The sequence below is a fragment of the Bufo bufo genome, chromosome 1 (assembly GCF_905171765.1).
Source record: "Bufo bufo chromosome 1, aBufBuf1.1, whole genome shotgun sequence".
NCBI lineage: Eukaryota > Metazoa > Chordata > Amphibia > Anura > Bufonidae > Bufo > Bufo bufo.
The window spans coordinates 607,578,433-607,603,976 of record NC_053389.1 but is presented as its reverse complement, the minus strand read 5'-3'; the positions used below and the strand labels follow the sequence as shown (position 1 = coordinate 607,603,976).

The window sequence follows — 25,544 nt, the reverse complement described above, 5'->3', positions numbered from 1 at the left end:
AAGGATCTGGGGTGGAAAATGAATCAAGAGAAATCTTGTCTAACCCCTTCTCAAGTTTGCACCTTTTTAGGAATGCAGCTAGATTCTACGGCTCAGAAGACATTCCTCCCTCAGAAGAAAGTGTCCTCGACAATAGAGCATGTTTGGTTCCTTTTCCGGTCCTTCCAATGTTCCATCAGGGAGGCGATGGCAGTACTGGGGCACCTGACGGCTACAATTCCAGCCGTACCATTCGCTCAGATCCACACGAGACCGTTACAGTCAGATATCTTGAAGATTTGGAATGGTCTTCCACAAACACTAGAGAGAAAATTTCATCTTTCCTCCAGAGCAAGGTACTCCCTTCTGTGGTGGGCGTCCGAGAAGAACCTCTCGATAGGAATGCCTTGGTCCTTCATAGAACCCATGCTGATAACGACAGACGCCAGTCCGTGGGGCTGGGGAGCTCATTCAGAAGGAAAATACTGGCAGGGAAGATGGGATTTAAAAACCCGGGTCTGCACGTCAAATTACAAGGAGCTCAAGGCGGTAGAAAGAGTACTAAAGGTGGCAGTTCCAGAGGTCTCCAACAGAAAGTTGGTATTTTACTCGGACAATTCAACAACAGTGGCCTATATAAATCATCAAGGCGGGACAAAAGTACCATCCCTAATCTTCCTCTGCCAGGAAATTTTCAAAATAGCGGAAGACAGGAACCTGGTCTTATCCGCAATACACTTGAAAGGGAAAGAGAACACGGTGGCCGATTTTCTAAGTCGAGTAGAACTCAGGCAGGCAGAGTGGAGTCTGAACGAGGAAGTTTTTTCCCAGATTGTAACAATGTTTGGGACCCCAACTATAGATCTCTTTGCCACCCGGAAGAACAGGAAGACAAAGAGATTCTTCTCCCTAGATTACACAGAGAATCCTACAGCGGTAGACAGTCTGGCTCAGGATTGGAGCCAGGAACTCGGCTATGCCTTCCCACCTATTTCCCTAATCCCGCAGGTTCTGAAAAAAGTACGGACGGAGGGAGCCACCATAATCATGATAGCCCCAAAGTGGCCCAAGAGAATCTGGTACCCCACCCTCTTAAGTCTAGCCAGAAGCCCTCCCTGGGTGATCCCTCCGAGGGAGGATCTACTCTCCCAGGGGCCCGTATGGCATCCCAATCCGGGGATTCTTCAGTTGGCAGTATGGAGATTGACAGGGACATCTGGTTAAAGAGAGGGCTTTCTAGCAAAGTTGTTTCCACCCTTCTAGGTAGCAAAAAAGCGTCAACAGCTAGGAAGTATAATAGGGTGTGGAATGTCTTTTCTTCCTTTTTGGGTTCTAGCCCTGATCCATTTAGTCCTCCTGAAATCCCTAAGGTTTTGGACTTTCTACAAGCAGGGTTAGACAAAGGGCTCAAGGCCTCCACCTTAAAAGTTCAGGTGTCGGCCTTGAGCTACTTTTTTGACTTCCAATTAGCAAACCACCCGTGGGTCAAGCGTTTCCTTTCTGCCGCTGCCAGAATCTGTCCTTCCGTTAGACCTCTTTCCCCTCCTTGGGACCTAAAATAGGGTCTTGACGGCCCTAACCGATAGACCCTTTGAGCCCTTACTAGAGGTTCCCATTGACATCTTATCCATTAAGATGGCTTTCCTCCTGGCTATTACCTCGGCTAGGAGGATCTCGGAGATCCAGGCCTTCTCGGCATTTCCGCCCTATACGATCATCCAGGATGACCAGATAGTTATCAGGCCCTTGCCTTTTTTTCTTCCCAAGGTTGTCTCCGATTTTCATAGGAGCCAAGACATTGTGTTGCCTTCCTTTTTTCCCAACCCCTCCAATAGCTTGGAGGAAAAGTTTCATTGCTTGGATGTCAAGAGATGCTTGTTAGTCTACTTAGATGTTACGGCTCCTTGGAGAAAGGACGAGAACCTCCTGGTTCAGTTTTTAGGAGGAAATAGGGGGAAAAAAGCATCCCGAGGGGTTATTGCTAGATGGGTGAAGAAGGCCATAGCTAGAGCTTATATTTCCCTGGGTCTCCCCCCTCCTTCAGGTTTTGGGGCCCATTCTACGAGGGCGGTGTCTACTTCGTGGGGTGAGAAAGCTGATGTATCGTTAGCCCAGATTTGCAGGGCGGCTACCTGGAGCTCCCCGCATACTTTTCTTAAACATTACAGATTACAGCTCCATTCTGATGCTTCCTTTGGAGAGAAAGTCCTTCAGGCTGTGGCCCCCCCCCTAGGTTCTACTTATAGTTTATCTCGCACAGGGTGCCGTCATGGGTGAGGGGAAAACAACATTGCTTACCGGTAATCGTTTTTCTCGATACCCATGACGGCACCCGATATTTCCCTCCCCAAGCAGATATATATATATATATATATATATATGTTGATGGCTTTTTTGCCAGGTCTATATGACGTAATATAGATATATAAAAAAAAAAATAAAAAAAAAAAGAGGGTTTTTAACCCTTTGTCACTTCTCTCCGGAGAACAATTTATTTCTTCTACTGGTGTTGTGTGGAGGTGTGTCCTTTTTATCTTCTCAGGTTTCCTGTCCTGATGGGAGGTCCTGAGTCGCACAGGGTGCCGTCATGGGTATCGAGAAAAACGATTACCGGTAAGCAATGTTGTTTTCTCTCCCTACCCCTTCCGTTCTCCTTCCCGAGTCCTGGGGGGGTTTCGGCCTTCCTGGCCTCCTGCGAACCTCTGCGGCCGTGTTCGCATGTTCGGCCCGCGTTCTGGATTCCTTTACTTCCGGGTTGGTGCGGTGGGGGGAAGCTGAGGCTGCGGACCGGAAGGGGAGGCAGCCGGCTTGAGCGTGCGGAGGAGAAAAGCCCAGCCGGCTCACTGGCAGTTCCTCCATTCTGGCTTGTCTTTGCTGTAGGAGCATGGAGCAGGCTCAGCGCACTGAAACCCAATGATACACCGGTACCACAGTGGGGTAAGAGAGGTTATACCCCGGCATGTTTTTTTTATAGTATATACTCATGGGGTCATGTTTTGTGCTTAGGTGTCAAAAGAGTCTTCCAGGAAGACCTCCAGATCAAAAGAAAGGGGATGTGCGGTGTCTAAAAAGAAGCTACCTTCTGCCTGGGCAAAACCCCTATGCCAAGTGTGTATCAGAAAGTTAATGGAGGAGGAGGCCCCGTCTCTGATGGGCAGCATTAAACATGATCCATGAAGGAGTCAGTTAGCAGTTTAATTAAAAGCCGCCCCACTACTTCGGCGGCTGCAGCTAAACATTCTCCCTCCAGTGACAGTGGTGTACTTTCTGGTTTGGAAGAAGGATAATGGGGGTCATCAAATGAGTCCCCTGAGGACGAGTCCGCAGGGAAGACACTGTTTCATGTTGAGAACACTAGCTCCCTAGTTAAGGTGGTTAGAGCTACCATGGGGTTGGATGATCAGAAGCCACCGCAGTCAGTCCAAGACTCTATGTTTGAAGGTTTAGGTCCCAGAAGAAGAAAGGTGTTTGATGTGGATAAAAAGATTTTAGCGGTTATTGTCAGAGAATGGAAGAAACCTGATAGGAAGTTTTTTGTAACTTCTTCTGTGAGGCAGAAATATCCATTTGATGAGGAGATCTCCGCTCCTTGGGCTAGGGCCCCAAAGCTTGATGCTCCGGTGGTGAAAATGTCCAGAAAAGCTGCACTCCCTTTTGAGGATATGGGTTCGCTTAAGGACCCGATGGACAAAAGAGCAGATGTTTATTTAAAAAAAGAATTAGGAAGCCTCTGCGGCGGTTTTTAAACCCACTATTGCCGCTACTTCAGTTGCTAGGTCCCTAAAAGTGTGGGTGGGAGAGTTAGAGGCTCACATTAAGGGGGGTACCCCTAGAGAGCAGTTACTTTCTTCCTTCCCTACTATATATAATGCGTTAGATTTTTTTGCAGACGCTTCTGCGGACTCTTAAGATTTTCCGCTGGGGCTTCCGCCTTATCTAACTCTGCCCATAGGGCTATTTGGTTAATGGGCTGGAATGGGGATGATAGTTCCAAGGCTAAACTTTGTGCTATCCATTGTCAGGGTGAATTTTTATTTGGGCCAGTCCTTGACGATTTACTAGAAAAGGCCTCTGACAAGAAAAAAGGGTTTCCCTCTGTTAGTCAGCCCCCTAGGAGGTCTTTCCGTCCCAGATTTAATCCAACAGCCCTAAATTTGGTGATAAGGGAGGGCTTAAAACTAAGATTTCAAAGCATTCCAGGAAGGAGATTTGTGATAACAGATTACCGTTCAGATCCCACAAAGCAGTCGGCCATCATCTCAGAGAGGTTTTTTCCCTACTAGAGAAAAAGGTGTTGGTAAAGGTTCAGAGCAGGAAGTGACAAAGGGGTTTTACTCGACCCTTTTTCTTGTCAAAAAACCAAATGGCTCGTTTCGGACCATAATAAACTTAGTGATTAGACCATTATCTGCTGTACGAGAGATTTTGTATGGAATCCATCAGGTCGGCTGTGAACAATCTCTTCCCAGACTGCTTTATGGCTACAATAGACCTGAGGGATGCGTACTATCATGTCCCTATCCATCCCAGCCAGCAGATGTTTCTGAGGGTAGCAGTCTAGTTAGAATTGGAACTTCTGCATCTTCAGTTCCAGGCCTTACCTTTTGGACTCTCACAGGCTCAGAGGGTCTTCATGAAGATTGTATCATGGCCCATGTGAGGGAGAAGGAGATTGTCATTGTATTGTATCTGGACGATTTTCTTCTAGTTGCCCGCTCAAGTCAGATTCTTCAGCGACAGATTGCCTGGTCGAGGGAGGTTCTGGAGAAACTGGGATGGGAGATAAACCTAGAGAAATCCAGTTTATGCCCAAGCCAGAGATGCAGCTTCTTAGGAATGATCCTGGACTCCAGTTCCCAGAGGTGCCTGTTACCCCTTCAAAAAGCTATGCTTATCAGATCGAGGGTTCAGCTACTGCACTCGCATCCGTCAGTCACCCTAAGGGAGGCCATGTCGGTGCTGGGTCTCATGACGGCCACTATTCCGGGGGTAGAGTGGGCCCAGTATTATTCAAGGCTTCTCCAGCTTCAGATTCTGCAGGATTGGGACAGATGTCTCCTCTCTCTGGGCGCAGAGATCTCTATCACCCCAGACTAGGGGTGGGCGATATAGACGATATAGGCGATATGCGATATAATTTAGTGCCACGATATGGATTTTGAGCATATCGCCTATATCGCCGGACCGCAATATGATCGCGCTCTCTGCGCGCACCATCTTCTCCTGAGCCAGCCGGCACACTGGGCGCAGTGGAGAAGGAGAGAGTCCCTCCCTCCCCACTGTGCGCGGCTGCCGCTGACCACCAATGACAAAAGAGGAGGAGGGGAGGGACTGACAGTAAATCATTGAGTTTTCACGATCTCAGTGAGCGCGTGAAAACTCAAATCCGATGGTATATTCTAACCCCCAGGCGTTCCCATGGTGACAGGGACGCTTGCCTGGGGGTTAGAATATACAGGGCCACGCCGCTGACAGTAGAACATTTAAAAACGAATCAGTAACTTTAACTTTATTAATTGGTGATCTCTTTACTGTATACCTTACTAGGTCTTAACTCCGATAACAGCGGGCGGGCGGCGCTCACTCACTGATGTCACGCGCCTGCTCCTCCCACTAGGCGGCGCAGGGCGTGACGTCAGTGAGTGAGCGCCGCCCCCCGCACTGCATGCTGTTATCGGAGCTAAGACCTAGTAAGGTATACAGTAAAGAGATCACCAATGAATAAAGTTAAAGTTACTGATTAGTTTTTAAATGTATTCCTGTGAGGGGGGGGGGGGGGATCTGTGGATGGCACCGTTTAGGGGGGGGGGGGGGGGGATCTGTGGATGGCACCGTTTAGGGGAGGGGGGGATCTGGGGATGGCACCGTTTAGGGGAGGGGGGGATCTGGGGATGGCACCGTTTAGGGGAGGGGGGGATCTGGGGATGGCACCGTTTAGGGGAGGGGGGATCTGGGGATGGCACCGTTTAGGGGAGGGGGGGATCTGGGGATGGCACCGTTTAGGGGAGGGGGGGATCTGGGGATGGCACCGTTTAGGGGAGGGGGGGATCTGGGGATGGCACCATTTAGGGGGGGGGGGGGGGATCTGTGGATGGCACCGTTTAGGGGAGGGGGGGGATCTGTGCATGGCACCGTTTAGGGGAGGGGGGGGGATCTGGGGATGGCACCGTTTAGGGGAGGGGGGGGATCTGGGGATGGCACCGTTTAGGGGAGGGGGGGATCTGGGGATGGCACCGTTTAGGGGAGGGGGGATCTGTGAATGGCACCATTTAGGGGAGGGGGATCAGCTCCCTGCTGCTGTGTGCACAAAGCACAGGGCAGCAGGGAGAGTGTAAAGTCCTATTCACCCTAATATAGCTCTATTAGGGTGAATGACAAGGGTTCTACGTTCTAGCCCTTAAGGAGGCTAATAGTTATTAAATAAAAAGTAAAAAAAAGTTTAAACACGCCCCCCCAAATATAGAAAACAATATATTGCGATATATATCGCATATCGCACATGCTTAAAATTATATTGCAATATAGATTTTAGGCCATATTGCCCACCCCTACCCCAGACTCTGAATTCCTTGGGGTGGTGGATGGAACTGCAAAAATTACAGGAAGGGGTTCCTTGGCTCAGGGAGGTGGTTCTCCCTTTGACCACGGATGCAAGCCCATGCAGTTGGGGAGCCCAGGTGAGGTCCCTTCTGTTGCAGGGGAGCTGGGACAGCAATTCTCTATCCCAGTCACACAATTTCAAGGAATTGAATGCGATCAGGATAGCCTTAGTACAGAGTCTCTGGGTTATCAAAGGCAGAAATGTGAGAGTTTACTCGGACAATATGACAGCAGTGGCCTATATCAACCAGCAAGGAGGTACAAGGGCTCTGGGCCTCATGGGTCTCACTCATCAAATTTTCAGTCTAGCAGAAGCTTCTCTATTATCTCTTTCTGAAGTACATCTAAGAGGTTCAGACAATGTGAAAGCGGACTTCCTTAGCAGTCATTATCTAAACCAGGGAGAGTGGTTCCTAGATCAGGGGGTATTCAATCAGATTACAGCAGGGATGGCCAACCTCTGAGGCTCTCCAGCTTTTGCAAAACTACAACTCCCAGCATGCCCAGACTGCCTACAGGTATGAGCCTACAGCAGGGCATGGTGGGAGTTGTAGTTTTACAACAGCTGGAGAGCCGCAGGTTGGCCATGCCTGGATTACAGCATTAAGGGGGATTTTCGGAGATAGATCTTTTCTCCACCAGGTCAAACAGAAAGGTAGAGACCTTCTTTTCCCTTTCTCCAGGGGAGCATCCAAGAGCAGTGGACACTTTGTCCCAATCGTGGCGGCAGGGCCTTCTTTAAGCCTCCCCCTAAAGTTGTTACCAAGGGGTCTCAAAAAAATCTGAGAAGAGGGAGCCACAGTGATAGTTATAGCTTCCTTTTGGCCGAGAAGGGTTTGGTTTTCCTGGCTCCGCAGGATGTCGATAGCGAACCCCTGGGTGCTTCCGGAATCTCGGGAGCTTCTGTCTCAGGGTCCTATCTTTCACCTGGAGTTGATGAATCTACACCTGACTGCCTGGTTGTTGAAAGGGAGAGTTTAAAGAAATAGGGTCTCTCTGAGGATGTGGTTAACACTCTGTTGGCCAGTCGAAAGAAGGTCACTTCTGATTTGTATACGCCATTAAACCTGTCGATGTGCTATATTTTCGTGACATTCCGCTTGTATTAGATTTTTTACAAGAGAGATGGAAGAAAAAGTTTAGGCCTAGCACTTTAAAGGTCCAGATTTCACCTTTAAGTGCTTGATTTGAGGTTTAGGTTAGCCGAACATCCTTGGGTTAAGAGGTTTGTGACTAGTGTCCAAGTTGTCCCTGGTCTGTAAAAGTTAAAGTAGTGTTCCTTGGGATTTAAATTTTGTCTCCTCAGCTCTCACTTCAGATCCCTTCGAGCCTAATGATAAGATCTCCCCAAAGATGCTTTCCCTTAAACTTGTGTTCCTTCTGGCCATTACCTCGGCAAGGAGGGTGAATGAGAGCGCTGCTCTCTCAGTTGACCCTCCCTACTTGGTAAACCTGGAAGATTGGGTGGTGATTTCTCCTGATCCTTCTTTTTTTTTTTTTTACCAAAAGTCCTTTCTCAGGAGATAGTGTTACCTTCCTTCTGTGCTTCTTCTAAGGAAGGAAGCAGAATTCCATTGTTTAGATGTTGGGAGGTGTATTTTACAATATCTACAGCTCACTCAGCCTTGGAGATCCTCCTCACGTCTACTGCTTTTATTTCAGGGAGCAAAGAAAGGATCTGCGGCTTCTTCTCAGACTATTGCTAGGTGGATTAGACAAGCTATCTCCTCAGCTTACTCTTCTAGGGGGGTTGTTCCGCCCTCAGGGTTTGGGGCTCACTCTACTAGATCAGTCTCCTTTTTGTGGGCAGAGAGAGCTTCAGCTTCTATAGAACTTATTTGTAGGGCAGCTACCTGGAGCTCTCCACATAATCTTTTTAGGCACTATAGACTTCAGATTCCTTTAAATGAGGGTCTTACTTTTTGGCCGTAAGGTGCTTCATGCTGTTGTCCCACCCTAGATAGGGTATCTTGCCTATTCTCCAGGGGTGCTGTCATAGGCGAAAGAGAAATATTGGATTACACTTACCGGTAATTGGTTTTCTTTGAGCCTATGACAGCACCCGATTAATTCCTATGCCAAAAATAAAAAAAAAGAGAATATATATAGAGAACAAATGTACAATGTTTAGCTTTTTGAGATGTTATGTTTCTTAGTTCTTGAAAAAGGACTGGAGGTAGAGGGGATGATCCCTCTTTTAAAAGGCGGTTATGTTTCCTGTCCTGAGGAGATGGAGGCGGTCTCTCCAGGGGTGCTGTCATAGGCTCAAAGAAAACCGATTACCGGTAAGTGTAATCCAATATTTTTTTTTTTCATGTCACTTGCCATTTTTGAAATGTGGTGTTTTGTTTTGTTTTTTTCTTAATATGCTTCCATTGGGTTTCAACGTGCTGCTTTTTTTTAAAAAGGAACCAACATACACAAATTGAAAAGAATATCACTAGCCAAAAAAAAAAAAGTGTGCCCTGCATTTCAAAATTTCCATGAAGTTTGATATGATGCATGAGCCTCTTAATAGGCATGGCGCATCTCACTTCAGCGCATACGAAGACCAGCGTGCACAAGGCTGGTTTTAATAGATCTCCCCCGTGACTGGTAAATTTACTGGCTCCTGAAATTCTCAGGCTTTTGTTCTTTCCAATTCTGATGATTTAGTGAAGGTATGTGCATGTAGACGCAGTCCCAAGGACTGTGTATGAATTTACATCTCTGCCTCTTACTTTTTTGGTGGTGTTACATGTGTAAGGCCCCTTTCACACGGGTGAGTATTCCGCGCGGGTGCAATGCGGAAGGTGAACGCATTGCACCCGCACTGAATCCTGACCCATTCATTTCTATGGGGCTGTGCACATGAGCAGTGATTTTCACGCATCACTTATGCGTTGCATGAAAATCGCAGCATGCTCTATATTGTGCGTTTTCCACGCAACGCAGGCCCCATAGAAGTGAATGGGGCTGCGTGAAAATCGCAAGCAAGTGCATGGTTATAAGGGAAAATAATAGCATTCTGAATACAGAATGCATAGTAAAATAGCGCTGAAGGGGTTAAAAAAAAATAAAAATAAATTAAACTCGTCTTCTGCTGTGTGCAAATAGGACCTTTGATGACGTCACTTCGCTCATCACATGATCCATCACCATGGTGATGGATCATGTGATGAACGCAGTGACGTCTTCAAAGGTCCTATTGCTCACAGATGAAGACAGAAGAGATGCCGGCTGTGCGAACAAGTGGATTAAGGTGAGTTTAAATATTATATATTTTTTTTTTAACCCCTCCAGCCTTATTTTACTATGCATTCTGTATTCAGAATGCTATTATTTTCCCTTTATAACTACGTTATAAGGGAAAATAATACAATCTACAGAACACCGATCCCGAGCCCGAACTTCTGTGAAGAAGTTCGGGTTTGGGTACCAAACATGGGCAATTTTTCTCACGCGAGTGCAAAACGCATTATAATGTTTTGCACTCGCGTGGAAAAATCGCGCATGTTCCCGCAATGCCCGTGTGAAAGAGGCCTAAGGCTACTTTTACACTTGCATCTGTAGAAAAACAGCTATTAAAAAATCGGCCGTTCTACTGTTAGACTGAAGTGTCTATCCCTGCACCAGATTTATAATCCAGTTTGAGCCACTGTGATAAATCTGGTGCAGGTCTCCACAGCCTGCCTAAAGGTGCTATTACACTGCCTGATCTGGGGATGAGAACATGTCCATCTGCACTTCTTTGCATCATCCTGATTACCCACTTCTACTGCATTCATTCCTCCCTCGTTATATTCGGTTCCGCACCTTGGAACCGAATCCGAGTTCGGGATTTTATTTTTTTTACAGTAAAAATCAATTTATGAAGTTATCGAAACTTCGCGAAGTAAAAAGCCAATACATTCTAATACTGTATTGAGCTCCCACTCCGTACAGTATTGAAATGAAGTTTCATGCGAATTGACTTCGCTCATCCCTAATTATCGGCAGCACATCCCTGATTACACGTGAATGAAAGATGCCCTTCTGCCGATGAAAATGCTCTTTCATTGGCTGATCGGCTGCTTAATAATTCAAGCCAGTTATCCTGAATGAGCGTTCCTATGAATGCTCGTTTGTGATGATTTTCTCATAAAGTTGAGGTCTAATAGGCCCTTAAATGGAACCTGTCACCAGGATTTTGTGTATAGAGCTGAGGACATGGGTTGATGGCCACTAGCACATCCGCAATACCCAGTCCCCATAGCTCTGTGTGCTTTTATTGTGTAAAAAAACGATTTGATACATATGCAAATTAACCTGAGATGAGTCCTGTCCCTGACTCATGTCACATACAGCACTCATCTCAGGTTAATTTGCATATGTATCAAATCGGGTTTTTTTGACACAATAAAAGCACACAGAGCTATGGGGACTGGGTATTGCGGATGTGCTAGCGGCCATCTAGCAACCCATGTCCTCAGCTCTATACCCCAAATCCCAGTGACAGGTTCCCTTTAAACTTATTTATGATTAGTAAATCTGCCCCAGTATTTTTTCTTTTTGCAACACTTTTGTGGTTTCCTCAGTTTTCTAATAGTTTATATCAAGAGAGGTGCTTTCTGGGCTTGTCTGATATCCCCTGACTGTCAGAGGATGCGCCTAATTTATGATGAGGCACAAATAATTGGCACATCCTTAGGCAGTCTGTGAGCTGCCCTAAACTTATGGCTGGCTTCATTTGCACTTAAAAACTGGCGTAAATCAAGATAAATTTGTCTCTGCTATTGGCTGCGCCCCTTTCTCACCCTTGCCACTTCCCTTTTTTTTTTTTAAGTGCCTAGGGTGGTGTAAAAAGAGGCACAGTATTAGTAATATTACAGGTTATAGTTACTAGAATTCTGAAGAGGTCGTTGATCCAGGGAGATATTCTGATTGCCCGATTGGAGTCGGGAAGGAATTTTTTTTCTCCTAAAGTGAGGAAAATTGGCTTCTACCTCACAGGTTTTTTTTTGTTTTTTTTTGCCTTCCTCTGGATCAACTTTCAGGATAACAGGCTGAACTGGATGGACAGATGTCTTTTTTTTCAGACTATAAACTATGTTATTATGTTAGTAAAAAAAAAATTTATATATATATATATATATATAGAATAAATGAACTCCGCAGCACATCCGAGTAGTGAAGAAGTAAAAGAAGCTTTAATCACCAAGCATGCGACGTTTCAATCCTCTCAATGGGATTTTTCTCAAGCAGAAAAATCCCATTGAGAGGATTGAAACGTCGCATGCTTGGTGATTAAAGCTTCTTTTACTTCTTCACTACTCTGATGTGCTGCGGAGTTCATTTATTCTATATTGTTTGGAGGTGGATCGCCGACTCAGCCGCTGGCACTCCGTCTGTACCTTTCAGACAGTGGTGCTGCCCACATTCCTTGGTCTATATATATATATATATATATATATATATATATATATATATATATATATATATATATATATATATATATATATATATATATATATTGTGGTTATCAATTTTTTTTTTATAACATATATGTTTAGATGTGTTTTGTTTCAGTACGTTTGTGTCCATTTTTTTTAACAAAAAAGTTAACATTTTTGTGATACATTTCTTTTTTTAAATGAAGATTTGAAGGCAATGGCATTATCTGAAAAAACACTATGTTTAACAGATGGAAATATATTGTCTTACATTTCCATCTGTCTACCATTCACTGCAGTGTAAAAAAAAAAAAACTTTTCATTACGTTCCACAAAAAAATAGAACATGTCCTTTTATTGTCCGCATCACGGACAAGGATAGGACTGTTATATTAGGGGCCAGCTGTTCCGTTCTGCTAAATACATAATGCACACAATTGGTACCCGTGTTTTGCAGATCCGCAATTTGAGGACCACAAAACAACAAAAAGTTATGTGCATGAGCCCTTAGGAGCTGTTCACATCTTGTTTTTGCTGCACCCATAGACTATAATCAGGCAAACATAGCTCAAAAGTGCATACTTTTGACTCTATTTGTCAGTGCTTGTATACGCGTCGTTTTTTATTATTTTTTATTATTTGCTGCTTTTCTGTCCTGCAAAAAAAACAAACAGATAAAAACATTTTTTGTGGCCCCATGGAACGGAATGGTTCTGCACACGGGCTGCACAAAAAAAAACGAACTGACACAGAAAAAAAATGTTTGTGTGCATGAGCCCTAACTCTGCATGACAAAGCCCAAAGTGAGGTCTCACATTTCTCTTAAGGTTTAATGTATAAACTACAAGTTTTACAGATTTTTTTTTTTTTTTCCCCCATAAAACCATATATCAGTCCGCTCAGCTCCTCCTGCTCTATAGTATACTGTCTGCCGATTACATCATAATTTCGTGGTGAGGAGGTTCCCTTTAAGGCTTTATCGGTGGCTTGGGTACTGTAGGCCAATGCATCGTTGGATACAATGTTGGTAGGTGTGAAAAAAGTCCATGAAGTTCTCCCAGGGGACGGGCAGTGAGAAGCCAGCATTGTAATCATTAAAGTGGGGAAATATTCAGAATAGTGCTCCGGAATTATTGCTGTACTTCTCCGGTTAATAACCCTAGTTTTTATTAATATAGGCATTTTTGCCTCATCAACCGGCTGCTAATCAGAATTATGCAAATCTGCGAGATAAGGCCATTTTTCCAGCTGTCCTCCAGGTTTCACCACTAATCGCCTTACCCTTTTCCTTATCACAATTGAACATTTTCTTTCTTTCTCTTTCCGCTGGATATATTTATTGTGATTGATGGCTTCATAAAGCAAACACTGGGTGAACCTGACATCTCCTCTCAAATTAGTGGAGATTACCTTTTTAAAGGTCGCGCGGATGTGTTGTACTGGTCTTCATGCCATGTTTGTGTAAATATCAAGGAGCGTGGATGCGAGGTGGCGGTATGTTCCGTCTTGAAGAGCAATCAGGGAAGGTGCTTGTAAAAGGCTATCCAAAGGTTTTATGTATTTTTCCTTAAGCATGGATAGGAAAAGTAAATAGGCTATACTTCTGCCACAGGAGAAGTCTATCATGTGCTCTGATATAGAGCTGTCATGTGTTCCCACTCCGGCTATAGGTGATTGATTTTCATTTTGACTTATCATCGTTGTATGCCCCTTACTGTGACCTTCCATTGGGGCCGCTTACTATATCACACAGGGTTCTCTGTGGTGTCATATCGGTGAACTTTATCTCTTGGACTTAAGTACTATTGAGCTGAACTGAGGTCATTTCTTCAAGGAGAATACACAAGTAGTGACGTGCATTATATAGCCAAGTAGACCCCTACAACATTCAACTTAGGGAGCCCCTCGAGTCCCCTGTTATGCAACCCCCATGCACCTTGCGTTCGGCTTTGATTATGACGTATGTGGCAGTAAGGTGTGACTGCGTACCACGTGGTGCCCATATAATTAGTGCACCATAATAATACTGCACAGGTCCTCTAAGCACTCGTGCTTGCACTGCACTATGAAGGTGTGTTTCCACAGGCAGGTAAGTGTGCCGTGTCCTCAGAGAAAAGTGCACCATACATGTTTTATCACATTTTCTCTCACTTAGGCTACATGCACACGACCGTATGTGTTTTGCGGTCCGCAAATTGCGGCTCTGCAAAAATATAAACGGATGACATCTGTATGCCATCTGTTTTTTTTTGCGGATCCATTGTAACAATGCCTAAAACAGACAAGAATAGGATATGTTCTATTTTTTTTGCAGGGCTACGGAACGGACAATCAACATCCAGCAATATAGGATATGAGTCAAAATAATGTGTTAAAGGTCAGAATTTAAGTGGTCCAGCTACAACGTAACCCTTAAAAAAAAAAAAAAAACTTTAATATTACTACTACAACAAACAATTTGTCCATTAGTGTCCAGGCGCATACCAATCCACCAAGATGCTAGCCGGGAATTGACCCTAATTACATGTCCTAAGACTAGGCCCTCGGCCCAGGGGCGACTCCTGAAGGTGGAGGCCCCCTGTCCTCGAACCTACCTGGCAACTCCTAGTTTACCCTATTATGTATGGGCTGGTAATCGTTGACGTAATGGTGGACCGGTATAGGCATGGACAGAGAGGATCAAATACAACATGCACAGTGTATACAACCCTGATGGTGTGAAATACCAAGAGGTACACGGTGCAACCAACTACAGATATAAAAGACACCTAATTACGATAACTACTGATACCACAGAATTAATCTGTGATCAACCCCAACGCGTTTCCCCCACGGTGTGGGATCATCAGGGGGTAAATGAATTTAGATATTTAAATAGATACATGAATAGAAATTGTCGAGCGGAGGGAGGCCCAAATAATATTGGCGCATCCGTGATGTAGCCGTTCAACAAATCGTGTCAATAATGACAGTCAATAGTGGGATTAAAAGATTGGATCAGATGACAATCCTTGGAGGAATAGGAGGAGGGGACAAATACCAACAGTCTTGATGTATAGGACACGTATATCTCACGTGGGAAAACCAGAGTGGGTATTGTGTCCAGGGGAAATACAGTTCACATATATAGCCACGATCGGTCTCTCAAACAGTGCCAAAAACAGCCTTCAAGATAGTGAAGTTCACAGAGGCCAATGGTGTTAGTAGTGTTCACAGAGGCTTCACAATTATAAATGACAACGATAAGCTTGGGATACGCTCTGGGTCAGATAAACCAGCCGCTTAGGGTAAGGAGCCTATTCATAATGGGTCCCTGTTGGTGCCTATAGATGACATATCCCTCCAAAAAAGGAACGAAAAGAGGTTTCACCAATATTATTTGGGCCTCCCTCCCTCCGCTCGACAATTTCTATTCATGTATCTACTTAAATATCTAAATTCATTTACCCCCTGATGATCCCACACCGTGGGGGAAACGCGTTTGGCTTGATCACAGATTAATTCTGTGGTATCAGTAGTTATCGTAATTAGGTGTCTTTTATATCTGTAGTTGGTTGCACCGTGTACCTCTTGGTATTTCACACCATCAGGGTTGTATACACTGTGCATGTTGTATTTGATCCTCTCTGTCCATGCCTATACCGGTCCACCATTACGTCAACGATTATCAGCCCATACATAATAGGGTAAACTAGGAGTTGCCAGGTAGGTTCGAGGAGAGGGGGCCTCCACCTTCAGGAGTCGCCCCTGGGCCGAGGGCCTAGTCTACGGAACGGACATACTGATGCGGACAGCACACGATGTGTTGTCCGCATTTTTTGCGGACCCGTCCGCATCCTATCCGCAAAGAAAAATCAAAACCGACACGAAAACAAACAACGTTTGTGTGCATGTAACCTTAGTTTGTGCAAATGAAAAACATGTTTTCGGTGTTTTTCACCTTTTCAAGTGTTTCGGCAAAAGTACCATTGTGGAATGCGGGTTGTTTTGCTGCACTGTTTTCGACACGCCACCTGTATCACTACACCTTTTATGGAGTGGGTTGTCAAGGGGTTAACCTGGTTCTAAGACATGCACGACAGGTCTGAAAGAGATACATCAAAGAGGTATGGCACACCAATACGTAATGGTTGTGCCAAGTTTACTTTCCACCATTTTTGATGCCAAATACTGCTGGACAGGTGCTAGAGCCATGAGTAGTCTAGCATTTTATTAGCGGTGCGAAACCCTACGCAGGGTGATCACTATAAACTGCGATACTTTGCACCAGAGTACACAACTGTCTCCTTAGTAATGCTAATTTCACACAAGTGAGTTTTCCGACTAGATGCGGTCCGTTTTTGAACTGACCGCATCTAAACTGAACCTTGACCAATTCATTTCAATGGGTGTAACTACATGAAGATTGTTTTTCACTGACCATTTGTCTAACTTCGTCCATTTTTCACGCAGGGATGGTGCAGTCAAGTCAGTGATGGCTGCTAGGAGATGTGTTATTCTTCCCTTTCGCTTATGTGTTAGAAATGGATGCAATCCTGGTAAAGAAATTGAAACATTGAACTCCATTGCAGGCAAAACTGATCTTGTATGGAAAACCATGAGTATTTCTCTGAACGGACCATGATAGATTGCGTATCGCTCACGTGACTGTTTGTTCTCTCTGCGCACTGGATATTACTCAAATATGCAACACAAATGCACGTCCTTGAGCACACCGAATGCTCTCATTTGCTATTAACTCTACGTTCTGTCTTCTGTATCCAATATCGAAAATATCCCCCCCCAAATGCCCAAGCCCCTTGTATGGCTTACACTTACCTGTTCACTGGCACCTGCGTTGCTCCGGATCCCTTCATCCCCCTTGAGGCTGGTCACTGTCGCAGCCTGCTGTTGGCTACCCCCTCTGTCGCCGGATGTTTTGATCTGGGCAACAGGGAGATTCAGTGGTGGCCATGCAGGGATCCGGAGCAACGCAAGTGCCAGGGAGCAGGTAAATATAAGCCACCATTGGATATCGGATAACCCCTTTTAAGTATTGGGCCAACGGTTGAAGGGCTGGGGTTTATTCTGGTACAAACCATTAAAAATGATTTAGGTGCTTTAGGTGTAAAAGTATTTTATGCTGAATATTAAAATATATAATAATCTCTAATATTTGATTGTATGCGTTTGTAATGTAAGAGATATGACATTGTAGACAGACCATTTTGTATCGTTATCGGTGTCGCTGTGGGCTGTGTGTCTCTCTTGTGCTGCTCCTCAGTGTCCAGAATCGACTGACTCCTTTTCTTCTATAATCCCAGTGGCAGCATGGAACCAGCATTTCATCGTGGGGATCTGCTCTTTTTGACCAACCGTGTTGATGATCCTATCAGAGTTGGAGAAATCGTGGTCTTCAGAATAGAAGGAAGAGAGATCCCAATTGTACATCGTGTTCTCAAAATACATGAAAAGTGAGTTATATATCTGTCAACCACGTGCCATAGTATTTGTCATACATAGTCTAAGATTTAAAGGGCATCTGTCACCACATAACTTGAAATAAATCCAGCGAACATGGGAGGTGTGCGAATGGCTGCTGAATCCAATCCCATTTGTCTCCTGTAGATAGGCGGCCTGAATTCAGAGAAGTTATTTTATATTGTGCAAATTAGCCCCTTACACCGGGAGTCCCCCCCACCTCTAAATAACAGGCACTGTAGAGGTAATCATGTTTCACGGCAGTCCGTGCACCTCTTTTATTGGTGTGCACGCTGTTCAGTACTGAAACATTCCGGGCTGATGGAACCTGTACTGTGCGTGCATCCATCTGCCTGGCGAGTCATGACTATACAGCGCATGCATTGGTCAAATAGGCACACGCACTGCTGTGAGATTTCCAGGCCAAGCATGATTACCTCTACACTGCCTGAAACTTTCAGAAACGTCCTTGTTTTTGAAAGATCTCATCACTTTGAAACTCTGATGGTGCAATCCCAAGTACTGTTCTGGTACTTGCGTTTGTGTCTTACAATGGTCAAATGTTCATGTAGCTGCGATTGTTGTGCTGCAAAATAGCGCGTCATGGGGTAAAAAAATGGTTCCACCCAATTGTGAAGTTTCCATAATGGCTTACGCTTGAGGAATGCTTGATTCCTTCTGTCAGGCATTGTTGTAAAAATATGGGTCTACTTTGGTGCTGATGGCTTTAGTGTACCCTTTGTGGCGGGATTTTTCATTATAAATGGAGCCAAAATTCAGTATGAATGTATTTTATAATATAGCTTTTATATGGATCAGTTTTTAGAGCACTAAATTCCCTTCTTCCATTCAAACACTCCGTTCTCAATTTCTTTATTGCCACTTGCCCCTAAAGATAGATTTATACAGAGCCCATGAAATTTTTATAAAAAACGTGTTCAAAGTCTTAAAGGGAATCTGTCATCAGGTTTTAGCATATTAAGCTGTTACCATTGCTATGTTCAATAAACTACCTTGCTTCATCCTTTCTTGCGCATGAAATCTCGCGCAGTCGGCGATACTGCGGCTGCGCAAGAAAGGATGAAGCAAGGTTCGTATGTTGAATAAATTATATGGCGGAGGGGGCGGCGCCGTTCAGCTCTGCTGTGGGAGGAAATGTATTTATGAGGAGGCGTGCTGGGCTTGAAATTAAGGCCGGCTGGGCACTGCAGGGGGGTGTTACTGGGCTCTAGAGGAGAGGAATAACGCCCCTCTGGGCACCTTGAAGGTTCTTTAGCATAACCGAAAGATCTCTTTTTTATCTAAATGACATGAAAAAAAGAAAGAAGACCCTTGCAATGGTAACAGCTTAATATGCTAAAACCCGAGGACAGATTCCCTTTAACTTTGTTTTATGTGTTATACAAGTCCCAGTGATAACTCAGTCTTCAGCTAGCCCTGCAGCGCTTCCTAGTGGCAGCTATAGGCAGCTTTATATTGTAACGTGTGCCTCCATTTTCAGAAAACTTTTGACATGTCATGTCAAGTTTTAATCAGTCAGGGTCTGGATACTGAGACTACAAATGTTTACCAAAACTAATAGGCCAAATGCCTCAACTGGTTGATCCTCATAGAGGCAGTTTACAAGCTCGTACAATAGGAGTCCATACACCACTCTGCTCATGTCTCTGTCATGACAAGATGTTGGGGTACACAGGAGGTACATGTACTCTCTGGATGCGTGCGTGAAAGCAGATGGAGCTCTAAGGGCTCATTCAGACGGCCGTATGCTGTCCGCAAAAATACTGAATGCTATCCGTTTTTTTGCGGATCCGCAAAAAAAATGAAACATGTCCTATACTTGTCTGTGAAAATCAGGACATGGCCCCATTGAAGTCTATGGGTCAGCAAAAATACTGAATGCTATCCGTTTTTTTGCGGATCCGTTTTTCTGCGGATCCGCAAAAAAACGGATAGCATTCAGTATTTTTGCGGACAGCATACGGCCGTCTGAATGAGCCCTAACTCCTATAAAGCTATAGTGTGACATTAAACAGCTCAGAATCTTTAGACTTGTATATACCAGTGGAAAGAGAACATCTGAAAAACTTAATGTGGCTTAGTTATAAACCTCTAGTGGTGCATGGTCAATGATCGCACAAGCAAGGTGGTGCACCCTTAATCTTGGGTTCTGCACCAGAGTATACGTTGAGGCAGGGTTACATTAATATTGGGTTGCATCTCCCCTTGATGCCATACAGGCTGCCGCTCTGGCATGGTAATGGTCATACAGATGCTGGATATGCCCTTGTGGTATGTCATTCCAAGTTCTTTCACCTTAGACCCGTAGTTCACCCAAGGTGGTTGTGTGCATGGGAGATACAGTGCCCCATCCAGTCCTAGATGTCCTCGATGGGAGAGATCTGGTGATTGAGCTAGCCAGGGGAACTGCTGCCTAACCTGAAGAGCATGTTGTGTAGTGGGAGCAATATGTCAGCGGGCGTTATCTTGCTGGTCAAACACGTCTCCTAACTGAGTAAAAAAAGCAGTAGGTTCCATGATGATCTGGACATACTGAAGGCTGGTAATGTTCCCTCCATGAATACGAAGTGGGAATGGCCATGGTAGGTAATGGCACACCACACCATTACACCTGGTGATAGTCCTGTATATTTCTGCACTAAGCATGATGGCAGTAGACCTTCTCCTGCCCTCCTCTGAACTCTGAAGTGACCATCATTAGTACCAAGGCAGAACCTGCTTTCATCACTGAACACTTTTTTGTTTGCCATTGATTGCTCCAGTGGGCTCTGTCCTGGCATCAATGCAGACACTCTGATGATGATGAGTAGTCACTGGCAAACGAGCTAGTGGAGTGCATGAATGCAGTCTTACTCCAAGAGTCCGGTTTCTGCAGAATTTTTTTTATGCCATGGCTGTCCTTTGAGATACAACAGCTCTTCTAATTTGGCGATATTGGCATCCATCTGTCTTGACCATCCAGAACCCCCTCTATGTGTGTGAGTACTGCCCTTTGACCACTGTTGACACCACCGATACACTACAGAAACTTCTTATCCAACTTTTTCTGAGATTTGACAGTTGGACCATCCAACTTCTCCAAGTCCCACTATTTGGCTCTTTTTCAAAGTCCTTTTTCTAGCATGTATAGTAAACACTTCAACAATACCTTATTAACAGTCCTGTAAGGGCTCATGAACACGACCGTTGGTGTTTTGCAGATCCGCAAAACACGGATACCGGCTGTGTTCATTCCACATTTTGGGGAGCAGAACGTCCAACCCCTAATAGACCAGTCCTATCTTTGTCCGTAATGCAGACAGTAATACTACATGTTCTATTTTTATTTTTTTTGCAGAACGGCCATCCAGACACGGAATGCACACAGAGTCATTTCCGTTTTTTGCGTCCCCATTAAAGTGAATGTCTCCACATACTGGCCGCAAAAGTAACTGAACGGACACGGACATAAAATATGTTTGTGTGCATGAGCCCTAATAGAGATCTCGAAAAACAGTGCTGTCAAACAAAAAAAAACTGTGATGCAGACAATAAAGTCTGTGAAACATCTGTATATAAAGTACAGATGTTTTATCCCTACTTGTAACCCCCTCCAGCATTGCCATATTGTAAAATGTTTTTGTTTTTTTTGTCTTAACTCCTTCTACCATTTTCTGGTAGTTTACATATAAAAAAAGGTAAATTTGAGAAAATAAATTTGTTATTTTCATCATCATGCAATCCCCTGCGCTCAGCGCATCCTGTAAGAAAACGATCTGCTGCACATTGTTAGAAAGTTTTCACCTCTTCAATTCCCTTCTTCAATCGGATCGTTTTTATTACTCCACAAAGCTGCGTTTTCATCTTCAATTCCCTGCTGATCCAGCACAGATCCACTGAGGACTGCCTGTCGGTCTTTGTTCACAGGCTCCCAGCAGTCACAAGCCATACTTGCCGCATCAGCGCCCAGCTATTTTTATTTTATTTGTTGCGTCTTTTGTGAACAGACACCCCTCTTTTAGGTTAGTCCTGATAGAACTGGAAAAGGTCTTCCGAATGTTTGAATTCTGAAAAGCCTCTTTGTTGAAAGTAGTGTACGCATGAAAACCGCTCATGTTAGATTGTAAATTCTTTGGTGATCATTTATTTTTATTTTTTTTAAGGGAAAACGGAGACATCAAATTTTTAACCAAGGGAGACAACAATGCCGTGGATGATCGAGGACTTTACAAGCAGGGCCAGAACTGGCTGGAAAAGAAGGATGTTGTTGGAAGAGCAAGGGGGTAAGTGGTTTTCCCACATGCAACTAAATTCCAATTGTAAGGCCGGTTCAAACCGTCGTGTGCGTCCTGAGACAAAATGGTCCTTGTGACAACCGCATTTCCCAGGCCAAACTCGCAGCATCATAGAGATTGCTTTGAATTCTTGTCTGACCGAGTGATGCTGTGATTACAGTACAGTAGCCCCACAGTCAAGCAATTACCCACAGCTCCATAAATCATTAGAATGCTGGGAGTTCGGGCCAGCCATGTGACGGTCACTCATGGAATTGCATCCATCACATGGAACATTTTTCCAGGATGCACACGGCTGTCTCAAACCGGCCTTAGGCTACTTTCACACTGGCGTTTTGGTTTCAGTTTGTGAGATCCGTTCAGGGCTCTCACAAGCGGTCCAAAACGGATCAGTTTTGCCCCAATGCATTCTGAATAGATAAGGATCCATTCAGAATGCATCAGTTTGCCTCCATTCCGCTCTGGAGGCAGACACCAAAACGCTTCCGCCTGACGATGCGGAGGCAAATGGATCCTTCCTGACACGCAATGTAAGTCAATGGGGACGGATCCGTTTTCACTGACACAATATGGCACAATAGAAAATGGATCCGTCCCCTATTGACTTTAAATGGTGTTCAAGATGGATCCGTTTTGGCTATGTTACAGATAATACAAACGGATCCGTTCTGAACGGATGCATGCGGTTGTATTATCTGAACGGATGCGTTTGTGCAGATCCATGACGGATTCGCACCAAACGCGAGTGTGAAAGTAACCTTAGTCAGAACAAGCTTCTTCACCTCCTTGCAGCTATATCTGATTTTAGTGTTGGTCAGCTCTACATTTGATCAAAGGACCTCTTCAGAACTTTGGGCTATAAAAATGTCGTCCTTGATCAAGGCTTGGCAGATGTGAAGTAAAAGCTCTTAGTAAAGCAGGAAACGCTCATATTGCAAAGATGCATCTTAAAGAATCCTAGCTGTTATGCTGCAAATGTCAACAATGGGAAAGTTTGTTTTTTTTTGTTTTTTTTCCCGCTTGTCTTTATATTTTTGGTTTGAAGACATAGGGCAAGGTCCATCATTTTTTCCGCCATGAGTCTCCCAAGTACAATTCCGTTGCAGTTCCATAGCAAAATCTGCTTATGTTACCTACAGTTTTGCTACAAATTTAAACCATGTACATTAAAATGGTAAAATCCATGATGAAAATCCATGATGAAAATCCATGGTCTTTTTGCACCATAGTAAGGCTACTTTCACACTAGCGTTCGGGTGTCCGCTCGTGCGCACCGTTTGAAGGGGCTCACGAGCGGCCCCGAACGCATCCGTCCGGCCCTAATGCATTCTCAGTGGAGGCGGATCCACTGAGAATGCATCCGCCTGCCAGCGTTCAGCCTCCGCTCCGCTCAGTGAGCGGACACCTGAACGCTGCTTGCAGCGTTCGGGTGTCCGCCTGGCCGTGCGGAGGCGAGCGGATCCGTCCACACTTACAATGTAAGTCAATAGGGATGGATCCGCTTGAAGATGACACCATATGGCTCAATCTTCAAGCGGATCCGTTCCCCATTGACTTTCAATGTAAAGTCTGAACGGATCCGCTCAGGCTACTTTCAGACTTAGAAAATTTTCTAAGTAATAATGCAGACGGATCCGTTCTGAACGGATGCAAACGTCTGCATTATCGGAGCGGATCCGTCTGATGAAACATCAGACGGATCCGCTCCGAACGCTAGTGTGAAAGTAGCCTAACACAGTATATAAGGCTGAAAAAAGACATTTGTCCATCCAGTTTGGCCTGTTATCCTGCAAGTTGATCCAGAGGAAGGCAAAAAAAAAAACTGAGAGGTAGAAGCCAATTTTCCTCACTTAAGGGGGAAAAATTCCTTCCGACTCCAATCGGGCAATCAGAATACATCCCTGGATCAACGACCCCTCTCTAGTAGCTATAGCCTGTAATATTATTACACTCCAGAAATACATCCAAGCCCCTCTTGAACTGTTTTATTGTACTCACCATCACCACCTCCTCAGGCAGAGAGTTCCATAGTCTCACTGCTCTTACCGTAAAGAATCCTCCTCTATGTTGTGTACAAACCTTCTTTCCTCCAGACGCAGAGGATGTTCCCTCGTCACAGTCACAGTCCTGGGGATAAATAGATGATGGGATAGATCTCTGTACTGACCCCTGATATATTTATACATAGTAATTAGATCTCCCCTCAGTCGTCTTTTTTCTAAAGTGAATAACCCTAATTTTGATAATCTTTCAGGGTACTGTAGTCCCCCCATTCCAGTTATTACTTTAGTTGTCCTCCTCTGAACCCTCTCCAGCTCTGCTATGTCTGCCTTGTTAACAGGAGCCCAGAACTGTACACAGTACTCCATGTGTGGTCTGACCTAGCGATTTGTAAAGTGGTAGGAATATGTTCTTATCACGGGCATCTATGCCCCTTCTGATGCAACCCATTATCTTATTGGCCTTGGCAGCAGCTGCCTGGCACTGGTTTTTGCAGCTTAGTTTGCTGTTTATTAAAATTCCTATATCCTTTTCCATGTCAGTGTTGCCGAGTGTTTTACCATTTAGTATGTACGGGTGACTTGCATTATTCCTTCCCATGTGCATAATCTTACATTTGTCAGTGTTAAAGGGTTTCTATCACTTCGTATGACATAATTAGCTGTCAGACACTAGCGATCTGCTAGTGTCTGCTCTGGCCAACCATCCTACTATAATCACTTGTGGGGCAGCGGTTTTGCTAAAAAACTAACTTTTATAAATATGCTAATAAACCTCTAGGTGCTATGTGGGCGTCATTAGCACCTAGAGGCTCCGTCTACCTTCATACACAGCCGCCGCCCAGCGCGTCCCTCCAGCCCGCCCATGTCCTCCTCCGTGTGACGCAGCGGACGAGTTCTCGCGCATGCGCCGTGCGCGGCTGTATTCGGCGCATGCGCATTGAATATCTGACCGCTCCGAGCTGAGATCTCAAATGCGCCGAATACAGCCGCGCACGGCGCATGCGCGAGAACTCGTCCGCTGCGTCACACGGAGGAGGACATGGGCGGGCTGGAGGGACGCGCTGGGCGGCGGCTGTGTATGAAGGTAGACGGAGCCTCTAGGTGCTAATGACGCCCACATAGCACCTAGAGGCTCATTAGCATATTTATAAAAGTTAGTTTTTTAGCAAAACCGCTGCCCCACAAGTGATTATAGTAGGATGGTTGGCCAGAGCAGACACTAGCAGATCGCTAGAGTCTGAGAGCTAATTATGTCATACCAAGGGATATTAACCCTTTAAACCTCATCTGCCACGTATCTGCCCAAGCCTCCAGTCTATCCAGATCCCTCTGTAGTAGTATACTGTCCTCTTCAGTGTTAATTACTTTACACAGTTTAGTGTCATCTGCGAAAAATATTTTACTATGCAATCCTTCTACAAGATCATTAATAAATATATTGGACAATAGTGCCCAATTCTGACCCCCTGAGGTACCCCACTAGTGACAGTGACCCAATCTGAGTGTGTACCGTTAATAATCACCCTCTGTTTTCTATCATTGAGCCAGTTACTTACCCACATACAGACGTTTTCTCCCAGTCCGAGCATTCTCATTTTATATACTAACCTTTTATGTGGTACAGTGTCAAATGCTTTGGAGAAGTCCAGATACACGACATCCATTGATTCGCCGCTGTCAAGTCTAGAACTTACCTACTCATAGAAACTGATTAAATTAGTTTGACATGACCGATCCCTCATGAAGCCATGCTGATATGGCGTTATTTGCTTGTTTTCATTGAGATCCTCTAAGAT

At 44.8% G+C, this 25,544-nt stretch overlaps 1 protein-coding gene across 1 annotated transcript in view; it reads left to right on the top strand.

The window, feature by feature from the left end:
• The window catches only part of SEC11A (SEC11 homolog A, signal peptidase complex subunit), a 54,585-nt gene that overhangs the window by 8,699 nt on the left and 20,342 nt on the right, over positions 1-25,544 (top strand). The window contains exons 3-4 of the mRNA XM_040413625.1: positions 17,294-17,443; positions 21,614-21,733. Coding sequence (XP_040269559.1) covers positions 17,294-17,443; positions 21,614-21,733 — 270 coding nt within the window. The remainder of the gene's footprint in view (positions 1-17,293; positions 17,444-21,613; positions 21,734-25,544) is intronic.